This window comes from Papio anubis, chromosome 7 (assembly GCF_008728515.1).
Source record: "Papio anubis isolate 15944 chromosome 7, Panubis1.0, whole genome shotgun sequence".
Taxonomy (NCBI): domain Eukaryota; kingdom Metazoa; phylum Chordata; class Mammalia; order Primates; family Cercopithecidae; genus Papio; species Papio anubis.
This window is the reverse complement of record NC_044982.1, coordinates 112,528,501-112,544,543: the sequence shown is the minus strand read 5'-3', so window position 1 is coordinate 112,544,543 and position 16,043 is coordinate 112,528,501. Positions and strand designations below refer to the sequence as shown.

General features: G+C 37.3%; 1 protein-coding gene across 20 annotated transcripts in view; it reads right to left on the bottom strand.

Moving 5' to 3' along the window:
• The window catches only part of SCAPER (S-phase cyclin A associated protein in the ER), a 553,621-nt gene that overhangs the window by 152,368 nt on the left and 385,210 nt on the right, over nucleotides 1-16,043 (bottom strand). For all 20 annotated transcript variants that reach the window (XM_017960807.3, XM_021940762.2, XM_017960810.3 and 17 more), the window contains one exon: nucleotides 7,141-7,256. In XM_017960807.3, the coding sequence (XP_017816296.1) occupies nucleotides 7,141-7,256 (116 nt within the window). The remainder of the gene's footprint in view (nucleotides 1-7,140; nucleotides 7,257-16,043) is intronic.

The window sequence follows — 16,043 nt, the reverse complement described above, 5'->3', positions numbered from 1 at the left end:
AAAAAAATGACTCAAAGTTCTGCAACTTCCCAACTGCAAATTCCTGAGAAAGAAACTTGACTGGGCTGGTTCAACTTTTTGTATTGGATTATAAATCCTATCTTGCTGGCTGGTCAGTAGATTGGTTGCTCTTGAGTCAGATGTCCTCTCTTTAGAATTTAGTCAGCTATGGCCATTGAGGGAAGCACCACATGGATGGCATAAAATATAGCTGACAAGGCATGGACGTAATGCCTAGAACAAGTAGTATTCATAAACCACTGCAAAAAAGAAGGACACAACAAATAGGAAGGTAGAAGGTGATTATGGCAGGCCAACAAGAAAGAAGAAAAGGTAATAAGGAAGGAAACTCATAGTAAAAACTGTGAGAGTCTGGATTATGTTGCAAACTGAAGACACAAAGGCAAAGACTTAATAGTAGATGAGTCCCAAAGAGAACAGCCAAGTGAGTCAAGAGACTGGATTAAGAAGTAAGCACACAAGGCCTGGCATCTCAGGAAACTAAGTTGACAGATATTGGCATATGTAACAAAACATTCCCTTAATGAAGAGTCTTCTGTTATACCACCAGGGTGGCTGTTCCACAAAGGTAACACAGTAGGCTACTACTAATAATATTCAGAGTTTAATATGTCTCATTTTCCATGACTGTAAGTTCCCTGAGGACAGGGTCTATTTCAAGTGGTTCCTAGGTATGGCAATCTCATTGCCATGCCCACAAGTGATCCAAAGAAGGAAAATGCTAGAAAATAGTTTCCTAGGAGTAAGGACTGGAAGTCCTAGATTATTTACCTGCTTCTGGAGCACAATGAGTTATCTCTTTTCTACTATAAGAGGAATTGTATCAGCCTCTACATAACACAAAGAGAGGGAAACAGAAGCCTTTGGGGACAAAACCTCAATGAGTAACGGGAGAGCAACTCTGAACATTCTCTCTGCTAATGTTCTCTCTGAACATTCTTTCTGAAAAGAATAAACACTCTTTTAAAGGGGTTATCATAGCTCTGAAAGGTTGTAGTCATACCCCAATGTGACTGCTTCCAACCCTCATCTGGCAGTGAGCCACATACATGGTTGCTGGTGATTGTGAGGAATAAACAAGGTAATACGTGCAGAGCATCTAGCACAGTGCTTGGCACCAAGCACACAATAAGTTAGTTTGTATCGCTTTACCAACTCAAAGGATCAGGTAAATGCAATATTGCCAAGTAAAGTCACAAGTTTTACTTTATTTTACTTTGGAGAATACATTTGATATCTTGTTGTAAATGATCTTCCTAGTGAACAAAGCTCCATTTCATATCATTCTAAATTTTTAAAAATTACATTTGATGAGTATTGCATGGCCTGAGTAGGATGGATTTACTATAGGCAGATAAAGGCATATACTATAAAGAAATAAAAAGCAACTTTACTGATCTATTTGATATGAAAAACCAGGCATACCTTATAAAAAAAGAATTATTTTTCCTGTTAGTTTAAAATGGGGCAATCTTATACCTACTGATGTGCTCTTATTCTAAAACTGTGATAAGGCCAATGACCTTATGAATACAGTTCTAGCATATTCTTTGGCCTTTTGAGTAAGTAACAGTCACAGATACACGACATTCAAAAACTCATGGAAGTTTAAAGACAGACTAAAAAAGTCATTGCCTAAAATCCATGTAACAGAGAAGAAGAAGAATAGGATGCTCAGACCTAGCTCAGCTAAACTTATGATGGAGGGTAAATCATTCAGTCTTTAAAACTTTTGGTTTCTTCATTTATATAGTGTGATAATGGTGCAAACATGCCAAATGCTCTGATTGTTAAATAAATGTAATATACCTGACAGCTCTACGTGGAAATCAAATGCCAAAATCAGAAGGGTCATATTTGGTGAAAATGAGATCAAATTGTAAGTCTACAGAGTCCAATATTTGAGGCAGTATGCCCTTTTAACGCATTGCTTTTATCTGTTGGAGAAAATTCATTCATATAGTCACACAATATTGACTATTGATGTCCTGTGATTTACAAATAATGTATTTACTATGTGTCATGATCCTAAGGACTTACAATCTACTTGGGAGAGGTGATAGTACAGCAGACGGAGTACTTGGCAAAGCAGCACATAATAAAGTGCTAAACCGAACTATTCTCTAACCTGTTTGATATTTTTTTCAGCGATAAGATAAAGACACAAATGTTCTATAGGTCAACTTTAGGGCTGACCCAAAGTTAAGGAAAATTAAACTGAATAAGTGGCCACATCAGGATCTTGATAGACTGGGCTAAAACTTACCAAGATGAAGTCTGAATTTAGGGTGAAAAAAACAAATGCCCAAGTAAAATTAATAGATTACAGCTTCTTAGAAGCCAAAGTGACAAAGACTTAGGGATTTAAAGCTCAGTAATTAGGCAGTATAATATGGAGTCAAAACAATAACTACAACAAAAAACACTGAAAATAACTAAGTGCTTTCTTTGTGCAGGGACTTAAACACGTGCACTTTTAATCCTCATAACAGTTCTGTAAGGTAGGTATTAGTCTTACCATTTAGTTGAGGCTCTGTTAAAACAAGTAGTTTGGCCCAAAGTCATATAGCTAATCAGTAAAAAGCAGAGTTAAGCCTGGATCTGACTCTACAGCCTATACATTTTTCACTATACCATGCTGTCTGCTTTGCTTTGTGTTGATGAATGTACTTCTATATGAAAAACTGTCCACAGGGACTATGAAGAGATAAGCAAGGCTGACAAAGAAGAAATAGGCACCTGATTAGTTCTCCAACAGAACAACATAAAGTAGCTCACAGAGTTTACTATTTGACCCCTGGTCCTTGTGTAACTGTCAGAAATTATGAATCTTAGGTAAGTAAAAGGCAACCTGGGGAAGACTCTTTTTGGTGGCCCAAGAGGTTTGCTGGTTGCCTGTGAATTACGAACATCTACTACTGCCTGGAAAGGGCTTGGAGATGTGGAAGGCCAGTTTAGTGCCACCTTTCACTTTAATTATCATTGCTACTATGTACATATACTATAAAAAGACAACACAAAGTTTTGGTACAGTTGCTTCTAGTCACAGCAGATTCATCTTCTTATTTACATAACATGGGCCATTCTTTACGCTCAAAGAAAGTGAAAACTCCTGTTTATTTTCAAATATTAAAAAGCTATGATGAACCACTATTATTAGTCTAGAGTTTTTAAAAGGCTAGAAGATGTCATTCATTTGTCTGTACTTGTTTTTGGCAATTTGTAGGTTTGGAAGGCCGAGGTGGGAGGATCATTTGAGGTCAGGGGTTCAAGACCATCCTGGCTAACATGGTGAAACCCTGTCTCTACTAAAAATACAAAAAAATGAGCCGGGCATGGTGGCGCGTGCTTGTAATCCCAGCTACTTGGGAATCGCTTGAACCCAGGAGGCGGAAGTTGCAGTGAGCCAAGATGGCCCCACTGCACTCTAGCCTGGGTGACAGTGAAACCCTGTCCCAAAAAAAAAAAAAAAAAAAAAGTTTGTAAGCAGAATAGCATTAGTCTTCCCCAAAGGAGATACAAACTGCCTTGTTTCAGGGCGATCTTTCTTGGAACTAAAAACAATTTTATTGGAGCACATTTGTTTAAATGATTGATTTTGTAATAACACATCCTGACCTAAACCCTTTCAGAGATAACTTGAAAATAATTAAAGCAGTTTTATGGCCTTTCCCTGGTTCTCATAAGAGCAAAACAACCTACTGCAGACTCAGAAAGGTTTCAAAAAGTCACACTTCCAGAAGCAGGTATAATTCTCAATTTCACGTTAAAAAAACAAAAAACAAAAAACAAAAAAAGCTTCTGGAAGCAAATATTCATTCACAGGAAGTTGCTTAGCAATAATCATAGAACAAACAAGACATGCAACTACTGAGGTACTATGTGGAGTAAAAAGAGATATGAACAGTACGGTAAGAAAAGAGGACAGGAAGCTGGTTTATCCACTAACAAAGAGCTCAGGGCTTCAGAAGCAGCGACACATAAGGTTTATAGCCATAAGACTCCAGGTTTCAACAGGGTAACTGTTATGAGACAGTGGCTTAAACTTATCAAATCCTCTATTTATCACTGAGAAAAATTAAACAGGATATTCTAAACTAGCCTCTTTAGGTAAATGCCATGAAATGCCACAGGAGGCAGGAAACAGCAGTAGCTAAGGTGGCAAAAGGTTCATGGAGTTGAGGGGTGGAAACCCACTAGGGATGGAAAGATTCTGGACAGGCTGAGAACAAAGGAGTGCCCAGGGACTATGGAAAGCCCAGGGCCTGGGCAGGGATTTGTGCAGGAGAGTAGTTGGAAGGAAAATGAGAAAGAATATTTTTTGAAGTAAGCCACTGACTCATGCCCACCAGTATGCTCTTATTCTACATTTAAATCTGAAGTGGTTACAAAATTCCCCTTGCTGTTCTTTGAGTAAATAGCATAACACTCTTATGGCTTTAATCCTTTAGCCCTGAAAACTGAAGCTGCTTTAGAAAGTAGAGTTATGGTATTGAGACTGTGCTCAGGATAAAAGAATCTTAGAGTTGATGCTGGATGCCCACAGCTCTGGGTGCTAGACTCACTCAATAAGTAGCACTTAGTTGAAAACACAAATCTATTGTGAATAGTGCCACAATAATCTATAAAAAATAAAAGATCTATAAAAAATCTATAAAAAATAAAAAAGGATGAGTTCATGTCCTTTGTAGCGACATGGATGAAGCTGGAAACCATCATTCTGAGCAAACTATCGCAAGAACAGAAAACCAAACACCGCATGTTCTCACTCATAGGTGGGAACTGAACAATGACAACACTTGGACACAGGGTGGGGAACATCACACACTGGGGCCTATCGTAGGGTTAGGGGGAGGGATAGCATTAGGAGATATACCTAATGTAAATGATGAGTTAATGGGTGCAGCACACCAACATGGCACATGTATATATATGTAAAAAACCTGCATGTTGTGCACATGTACCCTAGAACTTAAAGTATGAAAAAAAAAAAAAAAGAAAAAAAGAAAACACAAATTTATTGGCCTAAAGTGAAATGAAGGAACAAACTCTTAATCCTGACCCTGTGGGTCAGCTAGTGCTGACCAGCTACGAGGCACTGGTCTGGACTCTCAAGATTCCACAGCTCCTTTGCAAAGGGAGTGTGCTAATTCTTGCTTAGGTCTTTGTAGGAACTGTGGACACCTCTTCTATTTCCTAAACAAGAGGCAGAGATAAGCACCAGAACAACATACTCTGTTACAATGACAATAGCAGCTTTTGGGAAACAGGCATTTAATCTAGGTTACCAACCAGAGAGCTTAGTGTCATGCATGTTGAAGCCTACCAGAAAACAAAACAAAACAAAAAACGAAAAACCTCTATGTGAATTTAAGATGAACAATATAAATTATTAACAGTTATCAAAGCACTCTCCCAAAGAATCAGTATCATTTCCTTTCTTATTTCAAATATTTATTATGTTTCATTCCTTTCTTCCTTCCTCCCTGCCAATTAACATACAGTAAGTGAAGACAACCTGCCCAGCAACACCCTATAAATGAAGTCCATTTTGATAAGAAATAGCAACGCTTCTGGGTTATAAAAACCACTATGCATGCTATAACTTGCCTTATGGGGAGCTTTCTGCTCCACAGAAAGATTTCCTGACTTAAAGAATACCTATATCATTCTTCATTAATCTTTGTGAGTAGAGGAAAGGAATCCAAATCATCTTTGTCAAAAGCTTGTACTTAGAAATATCACATGTCAGGTAGCTAGCACTGTCTTAAACCAGGCAAGACTATTTTAAAAACTCTCATTTAACATTTATAATGTAACTTTACATTATAATATACAAATATACATTATAATAAAAGCTTAACAGTTTACAAAGAGCTCTCATATACATTATTTCAACTGGTCCCACAGTAGCACCACGAGGTGAATATGATTACATTTATTTTTCCAAATAAGGAAACAGATGCAATGAAATTAAGGCACTCACTCAAATTCTCTTAGCTAGTAGCCTGGCAGAGGTAAAACCAGAACCCAGCTTTGTCCTACTCCAAAGCCAATGCCATTTCTTTTTAATACAAATGCCTCTCAGAAAAAAAAAAGATAACATACTCTTGGAATTTTTTTTTCCTGTTGTATCCAATGGACAAATGAAGCATTCACTTTTTTTTTTTTTTTTTGAGACAGGGTCTTGCTCTGTTGCCCAGACTGGAATACGGTGATGCAATCATGGTTCACAGCAGCCTTGACCTCCTGGGCTCAAGTGATCCTTCCTCTCTTAGTCTCCTGAGTAGCTGGGACTACAGGTGTGTGCCACTATGCCTGACTAAATTTGTTAATGTTTTGTAGAGACGGGGTCTCACTACATTGCCCAGGCTATTCTCGAACTTCTGGCCTCAAGTGATCCTCCTGCCTTGACCTCCCAAAGTGCTGGGATTATAGATGTGAGCCATTGCACCCTGCCTAAATGAACTTTTATTAAAACCTCTTATTTAAACTCCGTAAATAAAAGTCTCCACAAAATACCCAGAAACTGCACACGTTACAACCCAGGAATACAATACTTTTGAAATAACATTGCTGCTATACCCCAAGTGGCCAGGGACTTAAGAGAACAGGAAAGCAATTTACCGTTAAAGACCAACGTGCAATTCAGTTCCCAGCAATTTGGCTGGGACTCTAGGCTATGGCACTCTTCGCCTCTGACTGCTCTTTCTGTATGGTAGGAACTTGCTGAAATTTCACAGCTCAGACTTTTGTTAATGTACTTACTCACTTCTTTTTTCACATGTAACACAATGTTAGCTTACTGTAACTATTATTTATTTGTGCTCAATTTTTGGAAGCAGTTAGAATTGCTCAAGAGTTTATCAATTCTTCTTGATTTCTGATTAGAGCACATCACAGACCAAAGAGATTTCCTTTATAAGGCTTTTTAGGCTCAATTTGAGTTTTGCAAGTGATGTTGAGCACCTCTGTTTTTCTCCCTAATGGGCAGTGTAAGCTTTTGCTATTCAACCCTGAATACACATACAATTTTCTTGTCGTTCTCCATATGGAAACCATAGGGCAGAAATGACTCACAAATGAAACGTAAAAAACAGATTAAGAAACTATACTTACTTAGGAGGAATTCTTAAAACTGTGTTCACATTTGTGGCTGGGACTACTACTTGAAGGATGTGTTCAAGGGCTGTTAATCCACCAGCAGCTTGAAATGCAATCTGATCTGCCACATTCTAGACAGAAATACAAACAGAAGTTAGTCCAATTTCCCAGGCATAAAACTATAACTAAAATGATATCTGTAGTCTGAAACATGCTGATGGTTCAACTATTCTACAAATATTATTTTATAAATATTTGTTGAATGCTACTCACTGCTAATTGTTTCAGTACTAGGAAATATAGGTCAAAAGGAGTGAGCATAAAAGACATAGTTGCTCTCCTTCATGAAGCTTAAAATTTGGTAGATGGCAAGCACCGGCAACCAAAGCAAAAAGGGACAAGTGGGATCACATCAAGTTAAAAAGCTTCTGCACAGCAAAGGAAACAATCAACCAAGCAAAGAGACAACTCACAGAATGGGAAAAATGGGAGAAAATATTTACAAACTATCTATCTGACAAGGGATTAACAACCAGAATATATAAGAGCTCAAACAACTCTAAAGGAAAAAAATCTAATAATCCGATTTTTTAAATGGGCAAAAAATCTGAATAGACATTTCTCAAGAGAAGACAAACAAATGGCAAAGAGGCAAAGGAAAAGGTGCTCAACATAACTGATCATCGTAACAATGCAAATCAAAACTACAAACATACTATATGATCTAATTTATATGAAAATCTATGATAGACAACATAGTTGTCACCCCAGTTAAAATGGCTTTTATCCAAAGACAGGTAATAACAAATGCTGGTGACGATGTGGAGGAAACGGAACTCTCATACACTGTTGGTGGGAATGTAAATTAGTACAACCACTATGGAGAACAGTTTGGAGATTTTTCAAAAAACTAAAAACAGAGCTACCATATGACCCAGCAATTCCACTGGTAGGTATATGCCCAAAAGAAAGGAAATCCATATATCTAAGAGATATCTGCTTTCCCATATTTACTACAGCACCATTCACAATATAGCCAAGAACTGGAAGCAACTCCATCAGGAGATGAGTGGATAAAGAAAATGTAGTACATATACAGAATGGAGTACTATTCAGCCATAAAAGGAATGAGATCCTGTCATTCGCAACAACATAGATGAAAGTGGAGGTCCTTATGTTAAGTGAAATGAACCAGGCGAAGTAAGACTTCACATGTGCTCATTTATTTGTGGGAGCTAAACATTAAAACAACTGAACTCATGGAGATAGAGAATGGAAGGATGGGTACCAGAGGCTGAGAAGGGTAGTGAGGGGACCGGGTAGTGGGGAAGGAAGTGAGGGTAGTTAATGGGTACAAAACAATAGTCAGAAAGAATAAGACCTAGTACTTGATAGCACAACAGGGTGAGTATACTCAATAATAATTTAATTGTTCATTTACAAATAACTAAAAGAATACAGTTGGATTGTTTGTAACACAAAAAAATGAATGCTTTAGGTGATGGATACCCCATTTACTCTGATGTGATTATTAAGCATTGTATGCCTATATCAAAATATCTCATGTAAACCATAAATATATAAACTATGTACCCACAAAAATTAAAAATTAGAGAAAAAATGAGTGCCTAGAAGAACACTAATCAGATAGTTATAAATAAGGTGATTTTAATTATAAGTACCTTGAAAGATAAAAGGTTCTCTATGAGAATAATGGGAGAATCAACTATATAACGGGGAAAGGGTCAGGATAGGCTTCTCTGATAAAATTGAGGTTTTAAGACAAGTAAAAGAAAGGGGGAAGAAAAGAAGCACTCCAGGCAAAGGAAAAAAATTATATATAAATTTTTAGCAATACTTACTTAAAAATCACATCTTTATCACATTGTAATCTTAATTACCACCTAACAATATAGACTTCCACAAAGATTCCCTCTACTAGAATATTTGTCTTCAGCAATAAAAGATAATCTAATATCTAATCATTTTAGCTGTATCCTTTTAAAAAAATACCATTTCAGCTATTTTAGGAGAACATTAAGTAACAATTTTAGAACTAAACCTACGATTATTTCTATGCAATTTACGATCTGTATATAATCCTTGTGGGAAATAACATTTGCAAGTTATTTGCACTTCTTTGGCATGGGAAAGAGAAAAGTAATTCTATGCTACACTGTGTGTTTTTAAGCATAGGCAGAATCAATGCAACATATATGTAAAAAATAAGATAGCAACCTATTGTGCCTTGAATTGTGCCCCCCTCAAAATCCATATGTGCAGGTCCCAACCCCCAGTATTTCAGAATGTAACTGTATTTGAAGAGAAGATCTTTAAAGTGGTAACTAAGTTAAAAGTGAGGCTGTTAGAGTAGGCTCTGGTCCAATGTGACTGATGTTCTTATAAGAGGAGAAAAAGGCACCGGGGTTACACCTGCACAGTCAAGAAGCCACATGAGGACACAGCAAGAGGTGGCCATCCACTAGCCAAGGACAGAGAAGTCCAGGAGAAACCAGACCTGTTGACACCTTGATCTTGGACTTGCAGCATCTACAACTGAGGGAAAATCAATTTCTATTGTTTAACCAACCCAGTCGTTGGCACTTTGTCATGGCAACCCCAAGCAAACTAATACAACCCCTCTATTACATCACTGCCTTACATTTCTTCTAATAGTATTCCACAGCCTTGAAACTTTGAAATACTGAGGTTTTGTTGAAAAGCGAGTGGGGAGGAGATATTAGTATATATAAGCTCTGTCAAACATATTTGCCTGATTCTTCTGGTGTTCTGAGCATTAATGACATACCAATTATTGTCTCCAGTACATGTCTAGAGTTGAGCAGTGTTATCAAATGCTTATCTTAATCATTCAATTGCTCTTTGTGCACAATAAAATACATTTTGTGAATATAAGAAGTTCATTGTGACAGCTAGACAAGACTCATACATGTAAGATTAAAATTAACAATTTTGTTATTAATGGAAAAATATTTCTTTGCAAAGTTAAAACAAACAATCAAAACCTCCAAAATCCAGGTACTTAATAGTTTATTTAATACTGTAATGCTGTCGTTATTCCCTCTTTTTATGCTAGGATGTCAATATACTTAGAATAATAAGCTCTGTGTATTATCATATAATATACATAGAGAAGTGTACTAATCATAATTGTACAGCTCGATGAGTTAAAAAAAAAATTGAACACACTGTGTAACAACTCCAAAATTAAAATACAAAGCTTCATAGCATGCCATAGTATCCCTTGTGCCCATCCTATTCACTATCTCTTCCTTGTGCCAAAATGTAAAGGTTATCCCAACTTTTAAACTCATGAATTCATTTTGCCTTCTTTTCATATCTATATCACACTTTATCCAACTGTGTCTAGCTTTTTTTGGTTGATTGTTTATTTCTAAATTCATCCATGTTGCTGCCTGTAGCAGTATTTCATTCATTTTCTTTGCTGTATATTATTCCTTTGTGACTCTCTATATCCACTTATTTAAATGTTTCACTGCTGATTGACATTTAGCTTGTTTCTACTTTGACACTTTGGACAACGCTCCTTTAAACATTTGTGCCCATGTATTTGGCACATGTGACATTCAGCTATGTTGGGCATATCTAGGAGTAGAACTGCTGGGTCACAGAGTATACATAGGTTCAGTTTTAGTAGCTATGGCCAAACAGCTTTCTAAAATATTTCGAACAATATTGGCGGTATAGTGTTAATTCCCGTTATTCCACATTCTCACTAAAATTGGTTTTACCGGTCTTTTTAACTTTGGTCATTGTAATGGGTGTGTACTGGCATTTTATTGAGGTTTTTATTTCCTGTTTCCTGATGACCAGGGAGATTGAACATCTTGTGTTTACTGGCTGTTCGTGATTTAAAAAATTTAATTCAGGTATATTTTATAATTGGGTGAAAGGCTCAGATCTTAAATATACTGTTCAATCAAACTTGACAAATGCTTATCAAGACACAACCATTTCTATCACCCTAGAAAGTTCCCTCATGCTCCTTCCATGGTCAATCCTTCCTCTCTGAAGCAACCACTGATTTGTTTCATAGTACCATACGTTAGTGTTGTCTATCATAGATTTTCATATAAATTAGATCATATAGTATGTATAAATATTTTCTGGATTTAATTTGGTAGGGACTGGCTATCCCACCAGTAGTTTTATATCAAGCCTAGGGAACTGTGGAAACATCTCAAGTGTAGGGAAAATGGTAGAGGGTCAAGATGGGGATGTAAACACATACATACACCTCCTTTCTTATATGTAAAACAAATAAGGATTCCAGATAAAATATTTTAAAACATTAAAAGTCATAACCATATTAAAAATAAATGAAACATCTCTGTGAAACAGGGATGGAGAAGCTCATAGTAATGCATAGGGCAAGGGTCCAATTTTTAGTAGACTCTCAAAAGAACATTTGCTCCTCTAGATTATCCTTTTTTCTTCAGCTTTCACACTGATCCAGCCTCCAAATTCTGGAAATTCTACTTCTGTTACAGTTCTTGCTTCTTCTATCCATGCCTACTGTTAATAACCATGTCAGAACCATGTCTAGTTAGGCTCTCATGGTATCTTGTTTAAGGTATTATAACAATCTCCTAATTAGTATCTTTGGGTCCAAGTTTACCCTAACCAGCCCATTTTCTAGAGCACTGCTTCCCAAACTCTATAAAAAAAAACCAATTTTTTGTTTTTAACATTTTTACTCCATTATAGACTGACACTTCTGTGAAATACAGATGAAATACTGAACAAATGGGAAAAAATGTACTAAGTAGAAGGCCACATTTTAAAATACTGTGAAAATGACCACACTGCCAAAGGCACTCTAAGAATTCAATGCAATTCCCATCAAAATGCTATCATCATTCTTCACAGAACTAGAAAAAACAATCCTAAAATTCATATGGAACCAAAAAAGAGCCTGCATAGCCCAAGCAAGACTAAGCAAAAAGGACAAATCTGGAGGCATCACATTACCTGATTTCAAACAGGCCACAGTCACTAAAAGCGCAAGGTACTGGTATAAAAATGGGCACATAGACCAATGGAACAGAAGAGAGAACCCGGAAATAAACCCAAATACTTAACAGCCAACTGGTCTTCAACAAAGCAAACAAAAAACATAAAGTGGGGAAAGGACACCATATTCAACAAAAGGTGCTGGGAGAATTGGCTAGCCACATGTAGAAGAATGAAACTGGATCCTCATCTCTCACCTTATACAAAAATCAACTCAAGATGGATCAAGGACTTAAATCTAAGACCTGAAACTATAAAAATTCTAGAAGATAACATCGGAAAAACCCTTCTAGACATTGGTTTAGGCAAGGATTTCATGACCAAGAACCCAAAAGCAAATGCAATAAAAACAAAGATAAATAGCTGGAACTTAGTTAAACTAAAGAGCTTTTGCATGGCAAAAGGAACAGTCAGCAGAATAAACAGACAACTCACAGAGTGGGAGAAAATCTTCACAATCTATACATTCAACAAAGGACTAATACCCAGAAACCACAAGGAACTCAAATTAGCAAGAAAAATTAGCAAACAACAACAACAAACAAACAATCCCATCAAAACACAGGCTGAGGACATGAATAGACAATTCTCAAAAGAACATATACAAATGGCCAACAAACATATGTAAAAATGTTCAACATCACTAATGATCAGGGAAATGCAAATCAAAACCACAATGTGATACCACCTTACTCCAGCAAGAATAGCTATTAAAAAAAAAAAAAAAGATGTTGGTGTGGATGCAGTGAAAAGGGAACACTTCTACATTGCTGGTGGGAATGTAAACTAGGAAAACAGTGTGGAGATTCCTTAAAGAACTAAAAGTAGAAGTACCATTTGATCCAGCAATTCCACTACTGGGCATCTACCCAGAGAAACAGAAGTCATTATAACAAAAAGATACTTGCTCACGCATGTTTATAGCAGCACAATTCGTGATTGCAAAAATGTGGAACCAACCCAAATGCCCATCAATCAACAAGTGGATAAAGAAACTGGTACGTGTGTGCGTGTGTGTGTGTATATATATGTATGTCTGTGTGTGTATATGTATGTGTGTATATATATGTGTGTGTGTATATACATATATATATATATGGAATACTACTCAGCCATTAAAAGGAATGAATTAATGGCATTTGCAGAAACCTGGATGGGATTGGAGACTATTATTTTAAGTGAAGTAACTCAGGAATGAAAAACCAAACATTGTATGTTCTCACCGATAAGTGGGAGCTAAGCTATGAGGATGCAAAGGCATAAGAATGACACGATGAACTCTGAGACTTGGGGGAAAGGGTAGGAAGAGGGTGAGGGATAAAAGACTACAAATTGGGTTCAATGTATACTGCTGGGGAGATGGGTGCACCAAAATCTCACAAATCACCCCTAAAGAACTTACTCATGTAATGAAATACCACCTGTTCCCCAAAAACCTATGGAAATAAAAATAAATAAATAAAATAGTAGATGCAAAAAGACAAAATTACTCTGTCAATTTGCAAAATTTACTCTTGATTTGTGTATATATCTCATTATGTTTCATAACAGTGGCCTGGCACTGGCTTATGGACTCCGTTTGAGTAGTCCTGCCCTGGATACACAATGAAGAAATACCCTAAAGAGTAAATGTCATTACATCACTCTTTGCTTAAAACACTCCAGGGACAACTTCTTCACAGTCTACAGAACAAGATCCATGGACCTTAGAATCATTCTTCAGAATCTGATCCCTCTCCAATAGCCTCCTTCCCTGCCAGGATCCTGCCTCTCTTGTAACTAAATTCCTTATATGACCCCTACTTTTTCATGCCTCTGTGCTTTTGCATAAACTGTTCCTTTTCAGGAAGGATGATCCTCTAGTTTTTCATCTTTGTATCTCCACTAAACTCTGAGCTTCCTGATGTCAGAGACCATGTCTGCTTCATCATCATATCCCAAAGACTTAGCATAGGGGACTGCACTCAGTAATTGCTCAACAATGTTGCTGAATGAGAAGGACGGCTGACAAAGATACTCTTATTTTTTATATATATATATATATATTTCGTCCATTTGTTTTTTGAGATGGAGTCTTGCTCTGTCGCCCAGGCTGGGGTGCAGTGGTGCGATCTTGGCTCATTGCAACCTCAGCCTCCCGGGTAGCTGGGATTACAGGCACCTGACAACATGCCCGGCTAATTTTTGTGTGTTTTTTTTTTAGTAGAGATGGGGATTCACCATGTTGGTCAGGCTGGTCTTGAACTCCTGACTTCAGGTGATCTACCTGCCTTGGCCTCCCAAAGTGCTGGAATTATAGGCGTGAGCCACAACGTCCGGCCCCATTATACATGGTTGTAACTGCGAAAACAGAAACAGTAATTTCTCTAGTATGACTGCAGGATGAAATCCTCCATTCTTGTTATTATGTTTGCCTTACAGAATAGTTTTTCACTGGAAATGAGCTTCATGACCAAAGAATGAGATTCAGTTTTCCAAGACTGGAGGACATGTTCACCCTGAACTTTCTTAACATCCATCAAGAAAGGAACTAAACTTTCCTCTCATATTCCATTTTAGTGTAAAGCCATTATGTACTGACATCTCTCAACTCAAAAACAGGGCATAGAGTATGTTAAGCCAAGCAGAAACACCGGCTGATCAGTGTGTCCACAGGGAAACCAAGCAGCACCACTGCTGTTCCTGCAGACCCCTCCACAATGGGAGGAAACTGGGTCAGCACTGCAGAATTGGAGGGGAAAAGGACTGAGTAAAAGCAGATCATTTTAATGTATACATCTATGCCTTAAAAAAAGCCTCCAAAAAAACCCTCAAAGCCTTTTCTGCAATGCCAACAACATGGATGCGACCTCTTGAAAAACCTGACACAAGCTCTAACAGATATTAAACAGGACCGAATAAGCCAATTTCAGGAAGATAAAGGCCATTCAGAGCCAACTTTTTACTAATGCACTACTGGAAACTGAAGTTTTAGTTTATTATTTGCAGCTTTTCAAAAAAAAAAAAAAAAAAAAAAGCAAAAAGTAAAATCAACTGTGAAATAAAGAAATCTCCCAAATCTCTGCCTGGAGCTAAGGAAGATTCTGGTTATGTTTACTTCTGGATTAGAGATGCAACAAGCCACCTCAGGACTCTCTTTCATGGAGCATGGCCAGATGGAAACACTGCTCAGTATCATCCTAAGTTCTTCATGCCCCACATCAAGCCCTACTCATCCATCACCTCAGCCCTACCTCACGGCCCCATTCTCTCTTATCTGCAAGCTCCTGAAGAGTGGTATCTAACTCATCTTTGCAGCCTCAGTCCTGGCACAGAGCAGGAATGGTAAACACCTGATAGATAAGTGATAGAACAAAAGAATGAACAAATGAAAGGACTTATTTCAGACAGTAAAAATTTATTTCCTGTGAGATATGATAGGTTAACACAATATAGAGGCATGTTAAATATAACAAGGAGAAATACTGCTCACTGGATCCCATTCCCTAACAGTTTATATATAAAGATGGATGAAACAATCCTGTGATATTAGAGTTGACTTCTTCATCTCATGGGGACAGAAAGGGAAAATCAAGCTGTCTCAATGATGAACCAACCAAATATTAAAACTAAGAGAGAAAAAAACCTTCGCAAGCATGTGGCGTTAAAGACCTTATATGCAAATCCAAAAAGAAAATAATCCTCATACAAATCTAGGTGGACTTAAATAACACAGAAAGCTTCCCCATCTCTTGTTCCTCTCTTTTCATACCACACTAACTTCCTGTGCCAATCACTTGGCACTTCTTATACAGTTTTATTACATTTCTGGATGTATTACATTTCTGGATGCCTTAATGCCATAATAAGAAGACTGGATGCTC